Source organism: Tenrec ecaudatus, chromosome 2, assembly GCF_050624435.1.
Source record: "Tenrec ecaudatus isolate mTenEca1 chromosome 2, mTenEca1.hap1, whole genome shotgun sequence".
NCBI lineage: Eukaryota > Metazoa > Chordata > Mammalia > Afrosoricida > Tenrecidae > Tenrec > Tenrec ecaudatus.
The window spans coordinates 209,790,958-209,818,901 of NC_134531.1; the positions used below are offsets into that span (position 1 = coordinate 209,790,958).

The 27,944-nt window shown below is 51.7% G+C and overlaps 1 protein-coding gene across 4 annotated transcripts in view; it reads right to left on the reverse strand.

Annotated features, from left to right (window-relative positions):
* Positions 1-14,075: 14,075 nt before the first annotated feature.
* The window catches only part of RRP1B (ribosomal RNA processing 1B), a 28,439-nt gene continuing 14,570 nt past the window's right edge, over positions 14,076-27,944 (reverse strand). Inside the window, exons 9-17 of one of the 4 annotated variants that reach the window (XM_075542238.1) lie at positions 27,030-27,124; positions 26,585-26,679; positions 26,329-26,445; positions 24,481-24,500; positions 23,599-23,727; positions 22,360-23,063; positions 20,446-20,604; positions 17,936-17,999; positions 14,076-16,969 (exon numbers count right to left, since the gene is read on the reverse strand). In XM_075542238.1, the coding sequence (XP_075398353.1) occupies positions 16,755-16,969; positions 17,936-17,999; positions 20,446-20,604; positions 22,360-23,063; positions 23,599-23,727; positions 24,481-24,500; positions 26,329-26,445; positions 26,585-26,679; positions 27,030-27,124 (1,598 nt within the window). In that variant the 3' untranslated portion in view covers positions 14,076-16,754. The remainder of the gene's footprint in view (positions 16,970-17,935; positions 18,000-20,445; positions 20,605-22,359; positions 23,064-23,598; positions 23,728-24,480; positions 24,501-26,328; positions 26,446-26,584; positions 26,680-27,029; positions 27,125-27,944) is intronic. The other 3 variants (XM_075542239.1, XM_075542240.1, XM_075542241.1) reach the window with 3 other exon arrangements.

Sequence of the window (27,944 nt, forward strand, 5' to 3'; positions counted from 1 at the left end):
CCAGTTCAGAAAGACAGGGAGTCCTAAGAACAAAAGATGTGTTCCACAGAGAACTGAATTACCGTCAAAATGAAGCGAGGATTTGGCTCATTTGATTGGCGTCAATTCATTGAATTCAGGCGATTTGGCGTGATCAACTTTCCAAAGTGGAGTTTTATAATCAAAACTCACAGGGAAGGAGACAGATGAGAGGCCTCCTGGGGAGCAGTTCTGGAATAATCCAGAGACTCGCATCCCTCTGGCCTCCACTGTTGGAAACTCAGTCTTTGCAGTAGATGTCAGCACAGAATCCTTGTCCCTCGTGTGAGAGAAAGGTGCTTGTTCAGCTCTTGCCACCCCCAGCTTGAGAGCAAGCCCTAACTCACTTCCCTGAAGCTTCTGGCCTGCCCTTCCTACCTTGGGCCTGGCCCCCTGGCCCTCAGGGCAGGGTTCTCCCTGACTCAGGCCCCTGGGATTGGCCAGTAAAGTCTGCTCTTTACTTCAAAAGTTCTAAGTCCCCAAGGCCTATTCTGAACCAGGCTGGGAAGCTGAGGACACCAGGCTGAGATGCCCGGTCAGTCTAATCAGTGGCAATGAAGGCTGGGTTCTTTTCAGGATCGCTCTTCTTCAGGAGAAGGCACATATCAGAGACTTGGTAGCCAGGAGGAGGCAGACCTAGCCTAGAGTCTTCCTCTTCCTTCATTCTCCAGGACCCCATCCAATGAGCTCATCGCCTCCTTTCTAATACTGAGCTCCTCACGCCCCACCTGTCCTCCAGCCTCTGCCCCATCGTCCGCAGGCCTTAGCCTACCCTTTGTTTGCTGTAGGAGACTCACAATGTCGGGCTGCTTGAAGCTCCTTAGGAGTCTTTGCTGCACCAGTAAGTCCCTCCAAATAACCTAGGTGGCCCTTGGTGAGCAGGCCCCCTGGCCTCACCTGATACCATAAGCAGTCACCAGCCTGGCAGGTCAAAACTTTGGCTCCTGGAATATGGTGGACTCTCCTCACCAGGGCGTCTTTTTCCCCCTGCTGTCCCTCTGCCTGGGGTGCCACCTGTCTTGCCTGTTGGCAATCTCCTCTCATTTGTAGACTTAGAGCTGTGATGTCCGATGTCGCAGTTGCCAGGCATGGTGGCCACAGAGGTCGTGACCCTCCGCTGCTTCAAATGGAGGAAGGTCACTCCACGGTCCATCCTTCCTTACCTATCCTCACCCGTTCCTCCCACGTCACTCGACATCTATTCTGGGCTCGATAGTTCCTTTTAATGGCTACACAGAACTCACAGACAATACTCACAGGTTGAGGAAGTTTATTAAGGACCTTAATAGGTTGCCCCAAGTCAGGATCAGCAAACAGTAAGGATACAATTGTTGGTCTGCTCAGCCAGCAGCCGTCTCTTTCTGTTGGCTCTCAGCTTCTCAGCCATGAGTCACGAAGTCTCTCTCCCGCTCTTAGTCCCCAAGCCCTGTGGTCCCTTGGCCTTCACTAGCACGGGCCAGGAAGCCAACCTACTGGCCACTCTGTCCCTCCGTCTCAGCGCAGCTGAGGCGAAGGTACCCTCTCCTCTCGGTGCCGCTCTTGTGTGTCCGTGCCACAGTCGCTGGTGCATCTGGCCTTGGCGGCCTCAGCCACTTCAGACAGATCTTGAACATGCTCTTCTAGTGTCCTCAGGATTCCACTAGTCTCTCCTGCTGCTCCAAGACACAGCCAGGGAGGTGGGAATGAAAACAGACCAATGCCCAGTATCAGAGCCACACACTGCCCGATTTCATTGAGTGGGAATCAGAGTCTTGGGCAGAAGAGCCATAGGAAGACATTTCCCTCCACCATATTTATATCAATTATATGTTGAGATGGTACCATCTGGGGCATATTGGGTGAAAATAAAATAGATCCTAAAAATTAATCTTATTTGTTTGTTCATTTATTTTAGTTGTGGTTACTAGAGCGTTTGAGATTACAGGTGTGACTTGAATGTAAGGCTGGTATTCTGTGTCCACAGACAGGAGAGCTTGTTCCTGGCTTTGTGGCGCACTGTGCTCTCCTCTTGGGCAGCAACGTCACCTTCCTTGTCTGTCTGTACCCCTTTGCCTGATACTCGCCGGGTAGGCAGCAGGGGCTCCCAGCCCACTTGTCGAATGAGAGGGAACCTGCAGCCCCTTGGGTTTGTGATGGATTGAGTTGTATCCCTCACCAAGCTATGCTGCAGCCCTAAGTCCCATACTGGTGAGGAGGGAGGCCTGATGTAGAAAAGGGTCTTAGAGATGTTAACATGCATTCATACTAGAGCCAGGCACTGGGAATGCAATGGTAGGATTCTTCCCTTCCATGCTGGGGGTTGGGGGGAGGGGAGGGTGTTGGGTTTCCTTGTGGGTCCATGTACCTCTTACAGAGTCACCCCCTCTCTGTCCCTGGGGGCTGGGTGTGCCTGTTGGGAGCTGTGTGCAACACTGCAGCTGTTTTTATTTGAGTCAGCCAGGTTTAAGTAGAATCAATCTTGTTACACATTTATGATTGTGTGTGTTTTGACTGCTCCTGAGGGTTCAGCAAGAGTGTGGAATCTCAGTGGGTTGGAAAGAGGGAACCGATGACAAGGATCTACATGTGACCTCCTCCCTGGGGGAGGGACAACAGAAAAAGGGGTGAAGGGAGATGCCGGACAGGGCAAGATATGACAAAATAATAATTTATAAATTATCAAGGGCTCATGAGGGAGGGGGAAGCGGGGAGGGAGGGGAAAAAGAGGACTTGATGCAAAGGGCTTAAGTGGAGAGCAAATGCTTTGAAAATGATGAGGACAAAGAATGTACAGATGTGCTTTATACAATTGATGTCTGCATGGATTGTGATAAGAGTTGTATGAGTTCCTAATAAAGTGTTTTTTTTTTAAAAAAAAAAAAGAGTGTAGAATCTCAATTGCTTTTTGAATCCTGCTTTGGAGGCCCTTACAGAACCCTGGTAGCATAGTGGGTTATAAGCTGGGCTGCAAATGGCAAGGTCAGCGGTTCGAAACCACCAGCTGTTCCCCGGGAGACAGGTAAGGCTTTCTTCTCCCGTAGAGATGTATAGCTTCTGAAGCTCATAAGGACAATTCTACTTAGTTCTAGGGCCATTATGAGTCCGAATAAATTCAATGGTGTGGGTGTGGAGTGAGTTTGGGAGCCCAATTAGCCATCCATTCCAGTTTTCTTAGTCATTGATAAAGAGCTGTCAGTTGGAAATTAAATGTCAAGATAACAGGTTATTGAATTTTTCTTTCATGGACTCCCCATGTTTTATGTGTTCACTGACTTTATGACTTTTTGTATCTTGTCATCTATCTTAATATTTAACCCACATGCATAAGTAAATGTGGTGAAGAAAGTTGACGGTGCTCGGCTATTGAAAGATACAGCGTCTGGGGTCTTAAAGGCTTGATGATAAACAAGTGGCCATCTAGCTGAGAAGCAACAAAGCCCACATGGAAGAAGCACACCAGCCTGCGTGATCGTGAGTTGTCGACGGCATCAAGTATCAGGCATCTAAGACCCAGAACAAAATCATACCCAATGTGAATGGTGGGGGCAGCAGGGGGGAGCATGGAGTGGAGTCTGTAGACAATTGGACAACCCCCTACAGAGGAGTCTTCCTCCCACTATCATGACCCCAATTCTACCTTACAAATCAGATTAGACCAGAACATACACACTGCTACACAGAAGAGCCTGCAAAACAGGGAATCCAGGATAGATAAACCCCTCAGGGCCAACAAGGAGAGTAGAGATACCAGGAGGATTGGGGGAGGGTAGGGGGAGAAAGGGGAAATAAATCACAAGGATCAATCTATAACCCCCCTCCCAGGGGGATGAATAATGGAAAAGTGGGTGAGGGGTGATGGAGGACGATGTAAGATATGAAAATAATAATCTCTAACTTATCAAGGGTTTGTTAGGGAGGGCGGGTTGGGGAGGGAGGGGAAGAAACGAGGAGCTGATATCAGGAGCTCAAGTGACAAGAGAATGCTTTGAAAATGATGATGGCGGCATATGTGCAAATGTGCTTGACACAGTGGATTTTGATAAGAGATTTAAGAGCCCCCAATAAAAGTATTTAATAATAATAATAAAAACTATTTAACCCACATAGATGAAGAGGTACTTTTGTGGAGTACTGTTTCTAAATTCATAGGAACAATTCTACCCTACTCCAACTCAGTAGCAGTAACGTTAAAAATATTTTATAATTATTTTAGATGATATCATTATTTGGAAATTTGGGATAATTCTAGCATGCACCAAACAGCCTTGCTGCTGTATGAAGTTTCATTGGCTAGCCTCTTAACTAATCAACCAGCCTTTCCTTTTTCTCTGTTCTACTTGGAGTGATTATTAATTGGACTCAATGCTCCAGAACATGGGAGCCAATATCTGGGGCAACTTTATAATGCTGGACAGGCTTCACTAGAGTTTACAGACTAAGAGAAGCTTGGAAGAAAGGCCTGGTGATTGATGTCTGAAAATCAGTCAATGAAAACCTCAGAGTGCAAAAGTTTTACCCATACCTGGTCATTGGGAAGATGCACGACAGGGCAGAATTTAGTTCCATTGTCATGAATCATGGGCAACTCCATGGTGGCTAACACAACATAGTAGAATCGGGTGGATCCTAATCCTATTTCAGGGGTGCTACTAACGAGGAGAGAGACAGACAGGTGGGTGGAAGATGATGGCCATGTGAAGATGGAGGCTGAGATCAGAGTGATGCACCCACACTTCTTGAGACACCTGGGGTCACCAGAAGCTGCAGAAAACCAAGCTCACTGCCACTGAGTCAATGCTGACCCCATAGGGCACTGCCCCTGTGAGTGTCTGAGACTGTAACTCGTTATGGGAGTTGAAAGCCCCATCTTTCTCCCATGGAGTGGAGATCGGTTTCAAACTGCTGACCTCGTGGATCGCAGCCCAATGGGCAACCACTAGGTCACCAGAACTCCTAGAAGCTGCAAGAGAAGAAAGACATTCCCATAGGGCCTTCAGAGAGGGCCCGAAGGGGATCTTGAATTTGGACTAGAACTACGAGAGAATTGATTTTTGAGTTTTAAGCCACTACACAGGTTGTAGCACTTTATTTCTGCCCTTTCAGGAATCCAAAAAAAAAAGTCTTATGTTTTAAGGGACAAGAGAGATCCCAAATATCTAGATAGGGAGACCATTAGCATAAAGTCATAATGGTCTCGAAGGGTCTACAGATAACCAGTAGCTTAAATAGGACACTCGAGGGTAAGCGCCCGTTACTGCAGCGTAATTGGAAGCAGATCAGATACCACAGTTGCAGGCAGGACTAGAGAACTGGAACCATGACTGGGACACGTACATTATTAGGCTAGACAGAGGAGCTTACCAGATTGGTACAGGGCCCTCCAACCAAGACTGGTAGAAGAGCCCTGATGTCAGGTGCCACTGAGTCGGTGCCAACACATAATGGTCCAATGCACCATAGAAAGAAACCCTGCCTTGCCCAGTGTGTCTATGTCTGTGCCCATTGTCACAGCCACTGTGTTGATCTCTCTCCTTGAGAGCCTTCCTCTTTGTCGCTGCCCCTCCTCTCTACCAAGCATGGTCTCTCCTAACACTGTGTCCAAAATATGTGAGACGAAGTCTCACTGTTCTTGCCTCTATGGGGGCACTCTGACCGTACTTCTTCCAAGACAGAATGCTTTGTCCTTTAGCATCTGTGGCACTTTCAATATTCTTCTCCAGCACCACCGTTCAAATGCATCGATTCTGCTTTGGGCTTCCCTATTCCGTGTCCAACTTTCACATGCATGTGAGGCCATGGAAAATACTTTGGTTTGGGCCAGGCACACCTCCGTTGGTACAGATAGCTGTGACTATTCTACTTCAGTACTCTAAACTCCACCCAGAACCAAAGATCAGACGCACTGCCATGAATGGTCGCCAACTCATAGCCCATGTGAGTTTCTGAGTCTTTCTCCCTCAGAGCAGCCGGTGGTTTCCAACTATTGACCTTGCCCAAGGGTAATCACACACCCAGGAAAACCTCCCAGGGCTGCTTGACGGAGTGGCAGTAATCCACTTTGAAATGCCCTGGGCCAATGATCCCCGGGGAATTCGATGGGAGCATAACCCCCATGGGGAGTCTGCAGATGGATGTTGGGCTCTCACTGGCATCCTCCCCCCTCTGCAAAGCTATGCTCTGAATGTCAGCTCTCCAAGACCATCTTTCTTCAGAGTGCGGGTGAGGGAGGAAGAGGGGGTTCTGTTAGATCTCTCTGGAGATAGAGTTGTACCTCGGTCCTTGGCTCTGTGCGAGAAAGAATTCACACCGAAGCCTGGTACGTGATCCAAGTGAGTTTTATGAGAGTTAGAAGAAGTTTCAGGTTTACCCGGCACCCATAGGACTCCTGCTGACTATGCAGCCTAGCCTAGCGGAGGCTGCTCAGCATCATGCAGACAAAGTTCTCTCTTAACTCTAGGCTCCTGCCTTTTCAAGGATTCCACGGGGAGGCGTGGTGGATGACCCCTGAGTGACCCCATTGGCTGAATTGAATTCACCTGACCCAGGCGGGCCAATCCAGGTTTAACGCCCACCCATGCCCACCGGCGGGAAGCCTGAGCCTCTGAGCATGTGCAGCGCACCACTCCTTGTTCCATGCTTGGCTCTCTGGGCATGCGTTAACGGACATTCCCCATCCGTATGCTAGAGCTACCTAACCGTTCCACATGAGCGTGTCACCCACGGTGTGAGTGGACATTCTCTTGCTTTGCGGCTGCCATGTGCTTCCTTAACTCCCCCAGCAGTTCTCTGGCTGAAAGCTCCGGAACCAGCGGAACATTCTGGTTCATGTATGTTCTGCACATTCGGAACATGGTTCTATGTCCACTTGTTTCTGTGGTTCAGTGCTGTGGTTTTCTTTCTTTTTGAAACTTTTTGCTGTGTGACTTTGGGGATCGTTTCCAGAGCAACGCGCTTTTCCATGTGACAATTGGGACACATTTGGTTTCATGAAGTTGATGGCAATCCCCACAGCCTCACAGCACGCTCCCCTCTTCTTCCCGCCGAGTCTCACTCTCACTCGTGCCCCTTTCCTATCTCTTCTTGCCTTCTCAGCGGGATCCCTGGGAAACGCTGCCCTTTGGTCTCCTACGCAGATCATTCTAAAGAAGGCTTCTCTCCTGGGTGCTATTGCTCAGTTTACCCCTTGTTTGGCTGAAAGTTGAGCCAAGGCGGGTATGGGTGTGTGTTGCTTGGGGCAGGGGAGTGTGTGTGTGTGTGTTTAGTTCCAGGCTTGAAGGGTGACTAAGAGCCACCATCTGGACCAGGGTGTGGGGAGAAGCCAGTGTTGTGTTTTTAAACAAAACTGTGCTTTGGCTTATGTTTCATTTGTAGAAACACGGTATTTAATTCGGGGTTTGGTAAAACAATACAGTTGATTCCAGGGGTTCTGTCTACTTGCCCTTGCAAAGGTCACGCCTACCTGATGCTTTAGCCTGGAACGTGCTGACCTCAGCAATATTTGGAAGGATGTGGAGGATGGGTGGCTTACATGGCAAATGCAGTCGGCTGATGATGTCCTTGTGAGCACTACGTCCCAAACTGGTCCATCAGCAATTAGGGGAACGAAGGTCAAGAACTTGATGGCTGATATGCCAATCGCCTGAGGGAAGTACTGCATGAGGAAGGGAGTCTGCTCGCAGGTCAAACTTTAAGTTAAGGAAGTAGGCAGCTTCCGGGAGACTATTCACGTCCTTGTACTCAGCCAATGAGGGCCCAGGGGAGGGACTCAATGGCCACTAGAAGCTGCAGCAAACCCAAACCAAACTCCCTGCCATGGAGTCGATGCCAACCCCACAGGGCAGGGCGGAGCTCCCCTGGGAGTGTGTGAGACTGCGACTCTTTATGGGAGTAGAAAGCCCGTCTTTCTCTCCTGGATTGAGTTGCTTTTGGACTGTTGACCTTCACCACCAGGGCTCCCAGCAGCTGCCAGAGAAGAAAGGAGTCCTCCAGTACTCAGCCACCGAGGGACTCACGAACTGAGGAATATAATGCGTGCAAATTGCTGGTGCCCGTGCTGTCTTCTGAGACGCCCAATTTTGCAACATCGACTAATAATGTCTTGGTCTGCATACAGTGAGTACAGACTGGGTTGCTTGAGCGTTCGTCTGTAAACACCCATAATAACCTCACATGGGATCGGGCGGCCTGCCCCAGCTCTCCCTCAGGACACCCTTGGGGTGGGGGGTGGGAGGTGGGAGAATGGTTCTAGTGGGGGGCTTATACCCACCAGTTACCAAGAGGGGATGAGATTGTATCAGGGTGTTGACAGCATCTCGCACACGAGTGATCCAGTGTTGCTCTCACAGAAACACCACACCTGGAGGCCCTCGGCAGGAGAAAGATGCTGCTTTCTGCTCCCCCAGGTGGTCTGGGAAACGCCAGGAACCATGATACTTCATCCTGTAAGGTTGCTATTCCAAGTGCCTCCACGGCACTGACTGAGGAGGGTGGGGGTTGGGGTTCTATATTAGACTGCTAACCAAAGGGCTAGCGGTTTGAAACCACCAACAGCCCCAAGGGAGGAAGATGAGGCTTTCTACTTCTGCAGAGTTAGCCCTGCAGGGTTGCTGAGAGTTGGAATGAACTTGATGCCAGTCCGTCTTATTGTATATAGCCCCAAATTCCTAAGTTTCACACCTCCCCTCTACTGACAGGGACTCATTCACAAAATAATCCCTGTTCTCAAATGGGATTACAGTCACGGTGTAGCTAGGAGTTAGGATTGACAAGACATATTTCAAGGAGATTCAATTCAATGCTAACAGCTGCTCACAGAAACGTAGGTGGTTTGAGTCCACCCAGAGGCTCCTGGGAGGAATGGGCTGGAGATCTGTTTTGAAAAACTTGTCCCTGAGATCTACTGGAGTGGAGTCCTGCTCTGAACTCATGGGGTTACCAGGAGTCAGAATCCACTTGGTGTCGCTCAGGTAGGGAGTCCTAGGTAGATCCAAAAGGTGGCGGTGGAAGGTGGCTGAGAATGAAGCTTGGGAAGAGGCAGGGTCTTTGAGAAGATGATGCAGACAGCACCCATCACTGTAGTCTGCCAGGTCCACACCCTGCACAGTACCCAAAGCTCAGCTGCCTCTGTCAGGAAAGAACAGACTCTTGGGAATCCCCAGAGACAAGGGTGTGGTCAAGTCTATGCCTGCCTGTGCAGTCAGTGCCCAGCTGGCTCCAGACCCAGAGATGGGCAGTAGGGGTTTTTAGTTACAGCACTAGGTCACTCGATTCTTACTCATCATGACCCTATAGGACAGGGTAAAACTGCCCCAGGGGTTTCCGAGACTGTCAGTCTTATGGGGAGTAGAACGTTAATCTCTGGGGACGAGCCGCTGGTAGTTTTGAACCACTGACCTTGCAGTTAGCAGGCCCATGCATAACACATTACGACTGCAGGGCTCCTGGACACTCCAAGGTACCCAAACCAAACTCACTGCCATGGAGTTGATGCCAACCCCCTTTCCAGGGCTTCTTGACCCAAACCACATCCCACAGCAGCCATGTTCTCCAGTGGGGTCAAGACCCCAGACGCCATAATAGTATCTAAAGGATGCACGGCTCTGGCTCGTCACGGACTGTAGGGGACACAGGGAACCATGATCAATGGCAAAGCAACTCATCACTGCTGCTTGGGCTCAAGTCCAAGAAAGGGAGAGACTCCTTCTAAATCAGTGGTTCTCAACCCTCCTTTCAGGCCACGACCCCTTCATACAGTTCCCCATGTGGTGGTGACCCCCAACCATAACATTATTTTCGTTGATACTTCACAACTGTCATTTTGCTACTGTTATGAACTGTAATGGAAATATCTGATATTCAGGATGTATTTTGTTACAAATGGAACATAATTAAGGTATACTGATTAATCACAAAACAATATGAAATTATATATTGTGAAATATTTGTGTGTTTTCTGATGGTCTTAGGCGACCCCTGTGAAAGGGCTGCTTGACCCCCACAAGAGCTAAGACCCACAGGTTGGGAACCGCTGCTCTAAATGGAGGCAGAGAGGCTGAAAACCTGGAGCCAATCAGAGCCATTCGTTTGTTTGCATGCATGAGGGCACTTACAGATCCATCTGGTGGTGGCTGGCTGGACAGGCGAGGGTCTGTTATGGGGTCACTGTGGGGCTCTGTTTAGATCAGGTAATAGGTCGTCTTTGGTGACACGGACTTCAGAAACTACGGGCACCATGACCTTGGGGATGTGAAAGTAATTGCTGAATGACTGAGATGAAGTGCACCCGACCATTTCTTGCGCTGAGCGGGAAGGAGGAATTCTAGCTGGCTGTCCAGGCTTGGACGCTGGGGAGTGGCGGAGTCACTGGAGCTCGCGTGTTGGGAGTCTCCTGGGCAGAAGTTGGTGCTTGACAAAAGCATGGCCATTTTGGAGTGTTCGTGATCCTCTCTACAGCTCTCCACGGTGGGACCACAGAAGCACAGAGCTGAGGGTCATGATTAGGCTAGGTACAAAGCTGCAGATGAGGAAAGTTTCCAGGGCTGGTTCTGGGACATGACACTTTGACCACCTGGCTCCGGACTCCTGACCATGTGGCCCTGGTACCTCAATTTCCATTAAGGGAAGTGTCCTGAGAGCAAGCTTTTCAACACTGCAGGTTAACTGTCAGGAAGAACTGAAATGGACCTTTAAATTACGTCGTCAAAAGGGACTTAGAACTCCCGCTGCTAACTGAAACCGTCTACAAACCCAAAGCTTGAGCATCCAAGCGCTCACACAGCTCTCTGCGCATGCGCATACCTCCCCTCCTGTCCTGTGCCCAGGCACGTGCTGACATTCCCAGCAACTGCTTGGCAAAGCTTTATGTGTGTTCTATGGCACCTGGCAAACTCCACTGCTACTTGTTCCTGGTGGTGTAGTGGTTACTTGGTGAGCTAACTACCAGGTCAGCAGTTCAAAACCACCAGCTGCTCTTTTGGAGAAAGTCGGGGCTGTCTATTCCCATAAACAGTTGTCTCAGATGCTCACAGGTGTACTTCTCCCATTCCACAGGGTTTCTGTGAGTCAGCATAGACTGGGTGGATGGCGGTGGGTTTTTAAAATGTGCTCCTGGGGGTAGGGACTGGGGCCCTGCAGCAGGGGCCGCCTGTGCACACCATCACCGAAGGCCCCTGCTGTGGAGCGGGACCTGCCGGCCATGGGGATGATGCTTGCTATTGGAGCCGCCCTTGCTTTGTTGCCTCTCTGTGTGAGTAAAGTCGTGTTTCACCCACTGCCCATGTGTACATCATGCTGTTCTTGGCGATCTTGAGTCTTGGACATCAAGTGTGGCACAGCCAGCTGGAGCTGGCCAGCTGAGGCTGGGGTTGTCCTACCAACATCCCCTTCGATCTAGTGGCCCTTTGGCTCAGCACACACCCTGGGCTCTTCACAGTGGTCCCATGACAAAGTGGTAAAGGCCAGCTCCATATCCCTCTCCTCCCCCTTGCTGGGTCAGTCCCAAGGCAACCAATCACAAAAACGCAATGCTGTTAAGAAGAAATAAGGGTAGGCGGGGGATGTGTGCTCCTCAGGTACCTTCAGCTATGTGTTTTGGGGGCTGCCATGAATTCTGACAGTGATCCAAAATTGGACCAGGCTTTGTGGGTGTAAGGCGCAATCCTGCTTTCTTCAGGCCACCCTCACTTCTGACCCGCTGGCTCTAAGTTCTGGGGTCCCCACTATTCCTCAGGTTCAACAGGTCATGACAGCTCACACAACTCTGGAAAGTGCTAGGCTTTGATTACAGTTTTACTGTAGCAAGTCATCATCAAGCTAAGAGCGACACACAAAGATATGGGGCAAGGTCTGGGAGGGTCCTCACAAATGGAGTTCCCCAGTCCTCTCCCTATGGAATTAGAACACCTCACCCCCTGGCCCTGCCCACCAGGGTGCGCACCCGGGTTTTGACTGGGGGTGTCATCAGCCCAATTGACTGATTCACTGGCCATGTAACTAAACTCAATCTCTTGGACCCCCCCCCCTTTCTCTCCCCCCCACACCCAGGAAGCAGGGTTGATTTCACATGGCTCCAGCTCACCACACTGGGGAGCTCCAAAGTGGTGGCTCTGGGGGAGCCAGTGTTTGGTGGAAGTGGGAAGAGTGGGGTGCAGAAAAGGAACATGTCAAAGCTAAATGATAAAAACCCTTATATGAAACATAAGCACCAATCTTGGGGACCTGGGACGAGGCAGTGGTTTTGTAGAAAATGACACCCAAATGCACCAGCACACACAGTATTTGGACCTGGACAAAATGGATCACAAGTTTCAAAGAACATTAAGAAAATGAAGAGAGCCCGCAGAATGTTTTCTCCGTGTGGACTACTGCCTTTCCAGCAGAGCCAAGCCTGCCACCTCCTGGGTGCTCAGTAAGCCCTTGCTGGGCGGACAGTTTGTGTAGGGGATCCACTGTTAGAGCATGGAAGGGAGAACGGTCATTTTACACCGTCTCCAAAGAAAGGTACTCTGGTTGAGCTGTGGGGTTGGTGTTGAACTTCTCCCTGCAAGGCCAGTGGCCAAAGTCCTGAGGCTGTCTGCTCCTGTAGAGATTTAGTTTCGGAAACCCTATGGAGCAGTTCTAAGTCCGTTTGGATACAGTTCTCTAGTCTACGCAGACTAACACGATTCCCCACACAGGGAAAGCAAGAAGCCAGAAAATCACCGGGATTCATCCCTGTGTTTGCATTGGGGGGTTTACAGACCAGGGAATCAGTCCTGCGAACAGTGGGGGCTGGCTGGACAGACAAGGTTATGCTATGGTGTGGTAGGGCTCTGTTAATCAGGGAATATAAACAGCTGTGTGTGATATGGGCGATCGAAACCATGGGCACCAGGACGTTAGGGACCTGAAACAAATGGTTGGCTGGCTGAAATGTGTACCAGATTCTGGGTATGATGAGAGGGGAGGTGGAATACTGCTCTCTGCCCAGGCTGGTGGGTGACGGGCAGGGTGGGGTTTGAGAGTCCGGAGTGTGTATACTTCGGGATGGCAATGAGTGCTTGGCCAGCGTATGCCCGTTTTTGGAGCATTCGCGATGCTTCTTACTCGTCTTCAAGAGGGCAGCTCCTGTCGTGCAAAGCTGTTTGCTGCCAGGACTGCCGAGTTCCTCCATGCAAAAGACGGAGCTCGGGCTGAGCATGCCAGTGGAGGTGAGAGCTGGATGGTGTGTAGAGATGAGAATGTAGAACTGAGGGCACCGAGGAGGGCACGTGGGAGCAGAGGAGGCGGCCAGTTGATGGCGGAAGGCTGAGCTGTAGGCATGGGGATGCGTGTGAGAAATTGGGGACTGGCTGAGAAATGACATGCTTTCCGTGCGATCAGGGATTTGTGGTAGTGGAATGGTGTAGCCCTCCCATGACTCCCAAAACCTTCAGAAAGAGGTAGCTCACAAGCGGAGCTCCGTGCTCCAATTTGAGCCAGAACTCAGCAGAGGCAGTAAAGGCCTGGGATGAGAGCAAACCCTTCCTGGGATGTTTGCATTCACCTGGGCAAGTATTCCCTATGTCTACAAGCCGAAGAACACAAGCTTCCAGTTGACTGTTCCTAACAGATAAGGTTGTTCTTAATAGGCAAAGATGGGGCATTGGCACGTCCACTGTGAAGAACGTATAAATCACAGTGCATACACATGCCCAGGCACTATATGGTCCCATCACAGAGGCCTGGGGTCACAGGCCTCCTGTCAGTTGTTATGGGTTACATGCCCCACCTGTGGATTTGTCTGGGACCCAGATGACAACGGAAGATAAAGCCTTGGAGGACGTGTGCCTCTAAAGCAAGAGATAATATAATCCCTAGATTGTGCTAGACTGCTGAAGGGCAGACCCCATGCGTGAGCCGACGCTGGTTTCTGGGAGGTGCGCAGAGCAGCTCCTGTCAGCTCTGGATAGCAGACACAGAGAGGAAGGCAAATGGCTGAGGGAGCTTCTGCTAACAGTCTGGGAAGTGCCCACACCTCCTCAACCCAGCTACAACCTCACAGCACCCAGAGGCGAGCTTTTATGCATACAGTATCAAGTACAGATCCAAGGGCAAAGACAGAATTTTTTTTTTTATTGGACTTGGCTTTGACAGGTAACTGACAAACACTGCAGACACACGAATACAAACGGTTATAAACAAATCATCCTTGCCCACTGTCAGTGAAATTCAGAGAAAATACGTACAAAAGCGAGATGGGACACAGCTTCAGATTTTCTGTGGACCTCTCATTGTGCTTTCAGTTCATAGTTCAAAGGGATGAGAGGTAAAACCACTGCCACATTGTACAAAACTGACCACCCTGATGGTGGGCCGGGGAGGTTATTTTACAAAACGCTTATGATGTCAGAGGGCCAGTGTTAATTTCCCTGTTTGGATGTCCAAGCACCCTTGGCAATTTTATCTAGGAAAATAACATGCGTCTATAAGAAAAGTGGCAATGTAAGTGCTTTCGTTATGAGATCTTATTTTTTCAGTGGCTCTGTAATGAGGATAAAAAGGATTTCTTCCCCCCTTCATGGCCAAAATTCAGGCATTGAGAAAATAAGCCACAGAACTCCGTGACTTACTCACAAATGGAGGAAATACAGACCTAGAGAAGGACAGACAGGCCGAGGCCGTCCTCCTGGGTAAAATCTCACAGGCACAATTTGGATGGGAGGTGTGTCCTTAAGGTGTGTCCTTACAGGGTGTCCCACTGGGGCCCAAGGGGAGACAGAGAAGATTGAGACCACTGGGCAGAGAAGTGCCCATGACAGTCCAGAGAATGAACTCGCTGTTTTGATCTCAGGGGTGTCTTACTACGATGGGATCTCTAACACCCCCAGGTCACACCGGCACACTTCTACAGGACTCATTTACAAAAAAATTACATATATATTTTCAACATGATGCACTTTTAAAGATGCACTAAGAACCACCAGGAAAGTAATTTGAGGACGATGAGTCAATTCTTTCCCACATGAAGTTAAAAAGGTTTTCGTACTCTCCCACATCTCGATTTGGGTTATGAATGTGATGCATTGTCAAGAAGCAGCACACGGGACACCACGCAGCCACCGGACGCTGGACACTCAATTGCACAGTGGGAACCACTTCTCTCTCAGGCAGCGCATGATCTGAACACTTCATCTGCCCCTGGCCTCTGTCAGGAAGTCCACCTACCAGACACACCAACTCGTTGCTCAACAGTCATGAATGAAGTCTTCGTCTTTGATTATGTGAATGAATGAAACCAAATTCATCCAGTGGCCTAGCCGTTCCATGGGCTCCCCTGTGCTATGTGACGGAGCAGCTACTACGGGAGCTCTATGGGCCAGCTGGGAGGGACCAGCAGGGAGGGAGGGAGGCAACTTGAATTTCCAGATCCCTGAGCAGAGAGCTGAGGTCTGATGGCTACTAACTGGAAGATCAGTGGTTCAAAACCACCAGCCGTTCCATGGAGGGAGGATCAGATGCGCCCGTCTGCTCCCGTAGAGTTGGAGTCTTAGAAGCCCTATCTGGTCACTGGGCGTCAGTGGCGTTTTCCCTTTGGTAGAGGGCTGGCTGGGAAAGCACTGTGTCTCGGGTGTGGATTTACCTCTCAAATTCATGACCGTGCAAACTGCTGAGAAAGCACCTTGAGCTTGGGGGACTTCCCTTAGTGGGCTTTGAGCTGTGTTCAGAATCTGCCTCTTACTGACCACCGCTCAGGCCCACGGTGGGCTGTACCCTTAAACAAGGTGCGCCTCAAGTTAAGCTCTGCTCTAACTCAGGCTTCTGTCTCATCAACTGAAGTTGGAGCACCGTCCCAGGCCTGCTTTTGGTCATTAGCTAGACGTAGGAAAACCTGCGAGTGCAGGGTTTTAGCTAGCAGGTCAGGGGAGTGGCCAGGAACAAATAGTGACCTGAGACTCCGAGGGGGCGAGCAAGCAAGCACAGACCTTCCCCAGGGGCTCCCCTCTCCTATACTTCACAGGGAACGCAGGGCTTCAACCATCACTGAGCCGGAGGGGGGCTGCTTTAGCCTAAGCTTACCTACAGAGGAGGAAGTCTGTCTTGGAGAGACCCTGTCGTGGACGAATGAGTGAGCTCAATGGGACACGGTGGCGCCCAGGACCTGGGGTCCTCGTGGACCTCAAGGGGGTGCTGGCTCTCCTCATGAAGACACTTTGGGCTTCCGTAGAGGTAGCAAAGTAGGGAGGGAAACACGGCAGAGGCGGGCAGGTGCAACAGGCTGCCCCCTTGCTGACTACAAGTAGAAAAACGAGATGGAATTGCTGATTCATTAAGAATCACCCCATCAGTAAGCGGTCGAACGCCTGCCCACAGAGCACGCACCCAGCCCTGCATGCTTTGTAAAAGCAGCATGAGACGGGCTAAATACCCCCGGAAAACCAGCTGGTATCGGGAAACATGGACAGAGACCACAGTTCTACAAAACCGTGAGCCGGCCAGGAATTGACATCCCATACTTTAGATGTGCGGACAGCATCCATTTATTGAAATGTCTGCATCAGCGTGCTCCTCGGCCCTGTTCTCATGGAACACTGCCTGTCTGGAGGCGGACAATGGGGGCCGTGGGGGCTACCCTCCGCAATAAAGCCCTGGCTGAGTCAGAGCGCACATTGGGCCCCGTGGGGCCAGCTCACAGCTGGGGGGAGTTATAAAGTAATAAAAAAGGACCCACATTTGAAAAGTTATAATTTACAGCATTTTCTGTACAAAAGCAGTCTTGAAAAAGGAGTCCAGCAGTTCGATCAGAAGAAATCCATGGCCGTCGGTCTTCTCTTTGGAGGGCTGGCCAGCAGTGTCTTGGGGGTGAGAGTAGTACTGGAGGGAGAGCTGGTGGGGGTCTTCAGCACCCCATGGAGGGGCTTCTGTTCGGGATTGAAGGCCACTCGGGAGGGACCCGTAGGACTGACCAAGATACTCTTGTCTGTCTTCTTGAATTCTGCCCCATATGGAAAAAGGCCTGCATTAGTTAGCTAGAGGCCTCTGCCTCACGTGTCCCCTGGAGCCGGGTCTCACCAGTCCATGCCCGTCCTGTTATCTCTCCCTCATTCCTCAGCACTTTGGGAAGTGCAAACAGGGAGGCTAATCCACAAGGACCAGTTATGCCCCCAAGGAATCTGCCTCGAGGGCCTTGGCGGTCTGAAGCCTCAGTACTCTAACAGATTGCAGGGGTACTACTAGGGTGCCCTGTCCTAAGGACAGACTGATGGGAAGGGGCTTGAGGAATAGGGCTGACTAGTGAAGCCGCAGGAGAAATCTTAGCTCCAGCATTCGCTCTGGCTACAGACCAGGGCTCAACCGCCCAAGCCGTGGGGGCGGAGTCCGCACCTCGGGCCTGCCAAGTCTGCATGTCTGCGTGCACACACACTGATCGGGGCCTCTCGGAGCAGCCAGTTCATCCTAGGTGGGGGGACTTGAACAAGGCTGTGGAACACTCCCACTACCTTCTGTGCAGGAGCCACGTCAGACGAACCAAGTGCAGGGGTGGCAATAAGGCTTCAGAGAGGCACAGAGGTCACACAAACGAGTGAAAAGTTAACTGTATACTTACAGACTGGAAAGGACCACCACTAGCTTTTAACCCCGCTTCCCACCAACTTTTTGAAGGCCCCCACCCATTTTATTCCTCCCTCTCCCCCCAGGCAGCAGGGGTTTCCCTGAGCAAAGTGACAGCCGCAGGGGATAGACCTATCAACTCTGCAGGCCTCCCTGAGATGACCCTAAGCATTCTGGGAAGATGGCTCTTTTCAACACCATTTACCAATTTCCCTCCAGGGGCTTCCAGACACTCCTCTCCACCCACACGGCCCCCTGAGGGCTCAATCTGACTCAGGAACCTGCAGGGGCTGCTGAGCCCACCCGCACCATTCTCAGAGAAGACCTTGTACCCTGATGAAGTGCCTCTTAATGCCAACACTGCACTCACCTGCAGTCATGTTTCTGTTCAGCCCGAAGGTGACCTTCTTGGCACTGGATGGGGTTTTGTTTAACTGTGGAAGGCAAATGACAGGAGGGGTGTAAGGAATGAACCTGAGGCGCTGGGACTATTTTGTGGTGGCCCTGAGAACTCAGGGGGAGACCTGCTAACCCACAAAAGAGCTGCTCACCAGGCATGCACACAGCACAGGGGCCGAAGGGCCTGCCCACTGCTGCCTTCTGCTCCTCGAGGGCGGCAATCCCTCAGCCTTGCCGAGACCCTGTCCCCACAGGTTCCCCAGCCCTGTGCTACCACAAGTGCTTTCCAGGCGAGGGGACCCTTCTCCCGAGCCGGCAGGGCGGGTACTCATGGCGATACATGGGACCTCAGCTCTCTGCTTGTCTCTCTGCTTGTGCAGAGGGCAGGGCAGTGGGCCCAGCACGCTCATGGTGTCTGAAGCTCTCCAAGAACAGGAAGCAGGCAGCACACATTGTTAAAGAAGCCCCTCGCATTTCATGCCAGAGTTCTGTCTTGTCTCGGAGAGGATTGTCCCCACTGTTTTGTGTGCAATGACCCTGGAAGCATTCGGATTCTGGAGTTGTCCAAATGAACCAAATTCTTTCCTATCAAGTAAAAGGAAATAGAGGAAAGAACTAGGAGGCAAAGGGAATTTATAGGGGTCTAAATAAAGGCATGTATATATGTAAATATATTCATATGAGGATGGGGAAATAGATCTATGTGCATATACTTATAGGTTTAGTATTAAGGTAGCAGATGGACATCAGGCCTCCACTCAAGTACGCTCTTAATGCAAGAATACTTTGTTCTATTAAACTGGCATTCCATGATGCTCACCTTCCCAACATGATTGCTGAAGACAAAGTGTGGTGAAGAAAGCTGATGGTGCCCAGCTATCAAAAAATATAGCATCTGGGGTCTTAAAGGCTTGAAAGTAAACAAGCGGCCACCTGGCTGAGAAGCAACAAAGCCCACATGGAAGAAGCAAAGCACACAGCCTGTATGATCATGAGATATTGAAGGGATGAGGTATCAGGCATCAAAGAAAAAAAAATCAAATCATTGTGAATGAGGGGGAGTGCAGATTGGGAGACCCAAGGCCCATCTGTAGGTAAATGGACACCCCATTACAGAAGGGTCATGGGAGGAGACGAACCAGTCAGGGTGCAGTGTACTAACCATGAAACATACGACTTTCCTCTAGTTCTTAAACGCTTCCACCCCCCCATCATGATCCCAATTCTACCTTACAAATCAGGCTAGACCAGAGGATGTACACTAGTACAGACAGGAACTGGAAACAGGGAATCCAGGACAGATGATCCCTTCAGGACCAGTGCTGAGAGTGGCTATATTGGGAAGGTGGGGTAGAAAGGGGGAACTGATCACAAGGATCTATCTACATATAACCTCCTCTTGGGGGACGGACAACAAAAAAGTGGGTGAAGGGAGATGTCAGACAGTGCAAAGTATGACAAAATGATAATTTAGAAATTATCAAGGGTTCATGAGGGAGGATGGAGTAGAGAGGGAGGAGTAGGGAGGGAGGGGGAAAATGAGGAGCTGATACCAAGGGTTCAAGGAGAAAGCAAATGTTTTGAGAATAGATGATGGCAACAAATGTACAAATGTGCTGGACACAATGGATGGATGGATGGATGGATTGTGACAAGAGTTGTATGAGTCCCCAATAAAATGATTAAAAATCCTATCGGAGCAGCTCTCAGTGAGTGAGGGTGCGGCCCACGTTCCCGTGTGAGTCCTCTAGTTCTATGTCTACCATCTTTGCTCTGGTACTGTGACAGGAACCTGGCCTCTGTGAGGCCTGTCAGCTGATGTGTCCCTGAAAGGGCTCCGGTGTAATCACTAACATAGGCCTGTTTGCCCCACCAGTGTCCTGCTGTTTAAGCAGTTCTTTCTTCTCACCATTTCCCAATGGTCTTGGGCCTCTGCATCTGGCCTGGCCCTACCCTGCTCTGGAGGCTGCCCATGGCAAACCTTGGGTCCCAGAGACGTCACCAGCCGGCACCTCATCAGATCATCCAACAGCAGTGGTCAGGATGCCCTCCGTGGCTCTGGAAGGAACTCTGCCCTTTCTATTGCTCTGCTGCCCACCCGGTCTCCTTGGCATTCCCTCGTCTGCTTTTTCCCCAGGAGACGAACCTCCTCCCACAGAGGGGAACACCTGGCCTAAGACTCTATACTACTACCTTCCCAGAAAGAATCTTCACCCGACTGCATGGCTGAGGACGGGGGCCCAAAGCCAGCCTGGGCTTTCTACTACAGCAGTGACCTGGCCCAGGGCCCCCCTTTCCTGGGCAGGGCTCAGTGGTCACAGAGTCTGCCAAGAGGGCAGTGGGGCAGTAAGCACCAGTGAAGGTCAGGCCGAGAACGAGGGCCTGCCCCCTCAGACCCACACGAGGCGTGCGTTGGGAGGGCACAAGGACAGGCTGCAGGTGTCAAAGACATTTTGCAAACACCACTGAGCCCGGACATACCTGGACTGTGGGGCTCAGAAAGGAGAGGGAAGCCGTGCTTTTTGCTTTCCTGAAGAACACAGGCTTTGGCAGGGAGGGGGTGTCAAACTTCACAAAGTCGTTCTCCACCCTCAGCTGCTGCTGCTTCTTCTTCAGTGGGCTGAATGCACCACCGTTTCCCTAGTGAACAAGCAGGGAACTGTGTGAAGCCACGCAACGGAGCCTCCTCCACTGTCACAGGGCATGAAGGGCAAGGAGGTGAGATGTGGCCAGGATGAGACAGAGGCCACCACCAGCTAAGACAAGCCCACCTTACGACTTCCTCCCAAGACCTCTTGGTCTGGCAGGACACAGCCTACTTGAATGACCGGAACTCTCAACAGCCCACAGGCTTCCTGTCTTCCCCAAACACCAGCCCGCTTTTATTATCTGTGCCTTCACACATACACCTCCAGTTTGGACTACTTTTGCCTTTTAAAGGACATCTCTAAAATAATCTTGCTTCTGATCAGAGGAAAACCACAACAAACAAGCCCATTGCTACCTAGTCGTAACTCATGGATGGAGCCTGACTTCACATGTCCCAAAAAACTGGCCCGCAGGGTCTCAGAGGCAGGCTGCCAGGCCAGGACTGCCTGCCTCCCATGCACTCGGAGGCAGACTTCACTCTCAGGCAAGTCGGCTAGCGCCAACTGTTCGTGACTGGCCTGTGAGAAGGTGCCTGGAAGCCCGAGCTGGATCTGGAGGCCCACTGCAGGCATGCACAGGGCACTCACTGGGCCTCTGGTGGCGCCATGGCGGGCATTTCCCCAGTCTTCCCAGTACAGAGCACCAGGTAGTGGGCGCGGGGCAGAGGCAAGGGCAACACTGTCAGGCTTTAGGGGCATCTGCTTTTAGTTTTCAAACTTAAAAAACAAAGTCCCGAAGTGGTAGATGCTTGTAAGTCACACACACTCATGCAGGTGTATGTACACACATGCACACAGATTCAAACGTGGGAATTCTGGGATTGCGGTGAGCCAATAGCACTGTGACTGGCCTCAAGCACGACCGCGCAGCAATGAGGAGCTGTGTGGGGATGGAGGTGCTAGGGGACCACCCGCCGCCCAGAGGGGCCAAGCAGTCTTCCTGTGTGGGGCAGGCGTCCCGCCATAGGGAAGCGAGGGAGTCACACCAGCCCTGGCTTCCAAGAGCGTGAGGCGTTCAATACTCAGGGTAGGCAGGAAGGAACTCTGCCATTAACCAAAACGCCGCCGCCAAGCCTATCAGCTGCTCTGCAGGAGAAAGATGAGGTGTTTGGCTCCTGTCAAGATGGACAGTGTCGGGAAACCCACGGGGGCAGCCTGACTCCAAGGCACCGAGCTTGGTTTTGGAGAAAGAGCAGGCAGTGAGATCGACCCCACTCCCATTTGGGACCAGAGAGCTAAGTGGCAAGGGTCTTCTCACGAACAAGATAAGCTAGACAGAACATTCTAGGTTTTCTCTTTGCCAGAGGGGCCCAGCACTGGCTGACAGCTAATGATCAACGTGGTGGGGATGCAGTCTGCCCGCTCCATGCCCACCTGGCCTTGGAGAATAGCATGCCCAGGTGGACGCCAGCCCTGGCACCACCTCAACTACAGGACCTGGCGCAGGAAAAGTGGAGGCGGCAGCAAGGACCGCTAGGACCACTCTCCTGGGGATGCTTACAGGGTTACGACCTACAGACTAGCACCAGGTCTAACTGATGGCTTCTCCCCCACCACGCCAACATGCCGGGCCCCAGGGAGGTCGCCACAACCCCCCGACGCACAGGGAGCTCTGAGGACAGGGAGAGCTGATCCGGGGTTCCTGAAGCTGTCGGCTTCTCCCGGGGCAGAGCCTCGTCCTTCTCCCTGCTGCCCCGAGTGGTCCTCAAGCACGGCCGCAGTCCCCCAGGGCTCAGGTTCGCCTTACCAGCACGCGGGACTGCTTGGCTCCAGGCTCCAACACGCCATTGTGTTCTGCCAAGTGCAGCCTCTCTTTCACCTTCCTCCTCTTCTTCAAGAGGGCCGCCTTCGTGCTGGACATGGCATACAGGGCACACAGGCCGGGCATTCCCTTCTTCTTCTTTAGCCTCCCCCCCTGGCCATCCCCTGCCTCCCCGGGGCTGCTTTCAAGGCTTCCCTTCCCTGCGGGGGGCCAGGCCAGCACGGACAGGCTGCTGCCATTGACCGAGAGTTTCCGCTTCCTCTTCAGACCCTGAGCGCCACTCGTGGGGGGGCTGTGGGCGGCAGGAGCCTGAGCACAGTCCTGGTTGGGGCTGCTGGGAGTCCTGTTCTCTGGAGGTGGCCCTGCGAACCTCAGGACCCCTTCCTGGGCCCTCAAGCTCTTCTTCCTGGGCCGCTTCCTCTTGTTGCAGGCGGTGATGGCCGGGGGACGCTCCCAGGGCCCCTGCTCCGTGGAGCTGGCTTCTGGGCCCGGCTTCACCACACCTGGGAGCTTCTCCTCTTTCCTCTGACTTTCCCCTGGCTCCTGGCTCTCCGTCTCGCCGGGGGAGGCGGTGCTGGGCCCTGGGTGTAAGCTTTCAGGCTGGGGGGCGCTCTTCTTCTTCTTCTTCCTTTTCCTCCTGGGAGCGCTGCCTGCGTTTTCTTCTTCCTCCGCTCGCACGCACGCGCTCCCTGCAAGACACAAAGCGACGGGAGAGGGGACGATGGCTAGGGCTTGCTGACGATGGGGTCTCCTGCCTTTCGACGGCCAAGAGGCGTTCTGTCCTCCTGGGCGGTGTGCCCGAACCGCACCGTTTTCTCATTTGCTTCTGCTCTTTGCCTGCACAGCTGTGAAGAACTGCGGAAACAGCCCTCGGGCGTAGCTCGCTACGAGTGGACTGGGAGCAACATTCAGATATTGGAGGGGTTTGAAAAACGGCCTCCTAGTATGGTAATGAAACCACTCGCTAAGGGTCGGATCCGCCCAGTCTCTACCCCCCTGTGTGCTTGCTGCCCCTGGAAATGTCACTGAGGGGAAGGAGAGGCTCTAAGGCTGAAGAGCGGGGGCGCAGAAACTGCAAGGTCAAGACCGAGCCTGTGTTCTTTCCATGCCTGCAGGCCCTGGCTCATTAGAGCTTCCTGCAATGGCCCAGGCAGGCCCAGGCCTTGGGGGGCTGCCACACCCCGCTTTCCATCCCTTTGGGTTAGCTTCAGCTTCAAGACATACCTTTCTCTTTGCCCAAGTGGGGTTTCTCTGCAGGTTTATGTCCCTTTTTCTTATTCCCTCCGTGACCGGCGGGATGGCCATCTTCATCAGCAGACGCACTCTTGGTTACAGGCAGCTGCGGGACCCTGCCTGTTGAGACGGCACACACGCCGTCAGTCCCCAGCCCTCTAGGACGCTGCCCGCCCACTGCACGAGGCAGGTCTGGAAGCCCGATTTCTGTCCTAGACCTGCTACTGCCCACAGGTGACACTGACAGACTCGTGTCTCGGTTAAAAGTCATGGCCCACTTGGCAGGTGTGCGGTGGCACCGCGCCATTTTCCTGGTCCAACAGAACTGACTAGGTGGCAGACAGTGGGCCCTGGGATTTGGGGGGACTAGCAAAATGCCAGGGTGCCCAGGAGACCCAATCTCCTTTAAGACAGGGCCTTTGGCTAAAGCTCATCTTGTTAAAACAGTCAGGAGAACCCAGCCACATCCCCTGCAAACGAGAGGAGAGCGCACTGTCCCCACCCAGCAGGGGTAGGAAGAGCTGAGCTTGGCTTGGTTGGGGTCTTGGGAATGTTGAAGGGGTGGTGAAGGGGACGCTCAAGTTACTTCAGAAGCTTTTGTCTACAAGCTCAGGTGGCCTCTGTTCGCGCGTGTAAGGGCCACCAATGCTTAAGAGATGGGCTTGAAACACTACTTTTAATACTACTTCTCAGCAGCTGCCACAAACACCCTGCAACCCGCTGCCATCCAGTCCACTCTGACGCAGAGAAAGCCCTATGGGGTTTCTAAGGGCACAAAGCTTCACAGGAGCAGACAGTCTCATCTTTCTCCTGTGGAGCGGCTGGTGGGTTTGAACTGCCGGGCTTCCAGTTAGCAACTCTGCCCTTTCTTACCTTCAGAAAGATCTTGGAATCTGAAAAACACAGAGGGGAAAACAAAGAAAAGGTAATCAACGTATGGCAGGCTGAACGCCTATGGAACTTAGGAAAGTACACCACATGACAAACATCTGCCGCTGCACTGTATACATGGAAATTTTTAGAAATGATAAGGGTTTTATTACCTATATATTTATCATAACAAATAAAAGGTCTTAAAATGGCAGTATAGAAAATCAACAAAAACAAAAAACAGGCAAGAGGGTAACAGGTGTGCTGTACAAACACTACTTCAATGAAGCCATTTCAAATGAAAAAGGGTGGGGGGTGAACAGGGAGCTGGTAGCACTGAGGAGACTATAACCCCACTAGATGGGACTGAACAACAGCATTCTATGAGAATGGATATACTGGATTGTGTGAAACATCACACCCCCCCCAAACTATTACAGGGGGAAAAATAAGGGTTCCTGGGGGGTAGAATGGGGAGGGAAGGGATAAAGGAGAGCTGATATCAACAAATTCAAGAAGAAAATGTTTTGAAACGGATTGTGGTAGCGATTGTTTTCATATCTTTAAGAGCTCCCAGTAAAATGAATAAAAATAAAAATTTAAAAGTTTGTAAGGAAATCTGACTTTTCATTGGGGGCTCGTACAACTCTTATCACAATCCATCCATCCATCCAAGTGTCAAGCACATTTGTTGCCATCAAATCTGGCTTTTCTATGACCCTGCGACCACAAGTAGATAGTGGCCGGTCACCGATTGCTGTTAAAGTTCCTGGTTAGAAAATTCCCAACCATAAAAAAAGACTAGGTTTATGGGTTGGAAACTGGCAGAACCCCAAGCCTTGAATCCCCAGTCCCATTTCAGGTCTGGAATGGATCCACTCTGGTTGCCCAACAGACCTGTAAGGGAGACTCACCCAAGGGAGCAGCCCTTCCGCAAGGATGTGGAGAAGGGTTATGAGAGGAGCAACAAAGGAAACACAGGTAGGAAGAGTGGTGGGGTTTTTCAGACGGCAATCCATGAGAGGGAACAATATATGTGTGAATTGCTTAAAGAGAAAATAGATTTTTTTGGTAAACATTTACCCAATTCCAAACACAAAGTTAAAAAAAAGGAATTTGACTTCTAGCAATACTCTGGAAATAGGAGTTTTGGATTTCTTCCAATGCACTTTCCTTTTTCTCCAGGAGGGGAGGTGAAAGGGAGAGCATTTCACTCTGGAACGAAGGGATGTGAAGGTGGAAGGCGAAAGACAACACTGCCCCGGGACATGATGACTAATGCCATGAAGGACAAGGCGATCAAAGACTCCTGTCCTTGCACCCCAAATAAAGCCGACTGGCGTGCTTCTGAAGGAAGAAATGATGCAGACCTCTAAGATTTCAGTCAGGCCTCCTCGGTTCCTCCCAAGTGGAGAAATGGCCAGCACTGTTCTGGGCACCATTTCCGTGCACTGCAGCATGCAGCAAGCACCCGAGGCTGAGAGGAGGATGCAGGATCAGAGCTCTGTGGGGAGGGGAAGGGGAGCCCCAGCCTTCAATAGCCCTGATCTTTGAGTAGGTCTGTCACCTCGGGGAACACCATGCACACCACCTATCGGGTTTTTCTTAACATGAGAGGAGTGAATCTAGCTGGGGGCTCAGAACAGGGCCTGGCTCACAGAAAGTGATCACTCACCGGCCACACGACCCTGCGGCAAAATCACAGGAAAACTGCCGCCGTGGCATCAACACGGGCGAGTGAATTAACCACATGCTCCAGGCGGCCACACCAGGAGGACAGAGGGGAAAGGCGCTCAGTCCTCACCTCTCGCAATAGCACCTCAAGAGCGCACACCTCGAGGCTGCATTTACCTGCAGCGATTTCTCCGTCTCCGGGTTGGAGACACGAAGACTTCCTTCTGTATTATCCTACAGCAGCTCCAAGGACTGCATGTCATCAACCTCCCATCGCCCTCCTCCATCACATCTCTGAGAATAGCACCACAAGGGCGGGGAGGAAAGGACGAAGTTAAGCCTGGGGTGACAGCCAGTCCTACAGCCCCGGGTAACGAAAGACTGAGCCTGAAGGAGACTGGTCAGACGACACTCCTTTACCCAAATCACTTACTTCTTGATTAGTCTTGCCAGACACTTCCTGTTGAAGGGAGGGATGTTTTTTCCGGTAGTCTCCAGCAGCCGATCAGCAATAGCCTTGTAGTCAAACTACACGGAGAGAATAGAAAGGTTCACGTGTGGCTGAGCCCTTCCGCCTGGGTTCTGAGAAGCAGTTACCAAGAACCTTAAGCAGTACCTTTGCAAGGTCCATGCTTTGCTTTTGGGAGGAGCCAGGAGGGGTTTAAAGTCTACCTTAAAATTCAAACAACCCCAGTGGCAGAGGACATTTCTTCTCTTTTCTCAAGTACATTAGGGGCCCGGTGCCACTCTCCAGTGGCTAAGAGGATTGAGAGGAACTTTGTCTTCAACCTCAAGGTTTAATCAGCTCTGACCCCAATTCCCAATTAGCTGGGCCAATCCAGAGTCACCTGTGCCTCAGGACAAGCACCATCACCCACCTGGAGCTGTGGCCCTGCGTCTTCGGGGGTGAGGCCACTCTCTCGCCCGCTGTCAGCACCGCTGCCGCCTCTTCTTGAGTGATGGCTCCCGGGGGCTTTCAAAACATACCCAAAGACAGGGTTCCCAGTCAGGGCCCTCCCACAGCAAGCACGGCTTCCAAAGAAGCCACGAGCCGAAGAAATGTATGTCACTAAAGAAGACGGCTTCTTTAAAGAGGACAACCCTGCAAACAGATTTTTAATTTCCCAAAGGTCTTCTGGGTGTTTGTTCAGTGCCCACGCTGGATGCCCCCGGCACAGCTCGTGTGCAGACTGCCCGGCCTCCTCCAGGGTCTCTCCCCACGGGCCGTCCTGCCACCACGGGGAATGGGAAGTGCCAGCCAGAGTCCACGAGTGTGGCCCAGCGTCAGCGCGCGTGTCCTCGAGCATGGCCCGAGGAGAATGGGATTCTGGAGTGTGCTTGGTCTCACGTGAAGTTTGAGAACTTGGTAATCATTTTTTAATAGCAGGACACACACTTTAAGTGCGTTCTCTCCAAACTAAATGCAAGCCCTGGGGCTGTGAAGTCAAGTGGGACTCCCAGCACCCCTATCGGCCAGGGCAGACTGCCCCGCAGGGCTTCCAAGGTTGTCATCTTTGCAGAAGTGGACGGTCCCACCTTTCTCCCACAAAGGGAGCCGTGGGTTCAACTTGCTCACCTTTCAGCGAGCAGCCAAGCGCTTACCACGGCACCAAGGATCCCCGCTGCCGCCTCGAGAAACGGAACGGCGGTTCAGTTCCTACGGCTCACTCTAAGCGCTCAAAAATCAATTGAGAGCCAGCAGCTGGAGGGGAAGGGAACAAAACCCACTGCCACGGAGTCTACGGCTGACTCTTGGCGACCCTATAGGAAAAGGGCTAGACTGTCCTCATGGG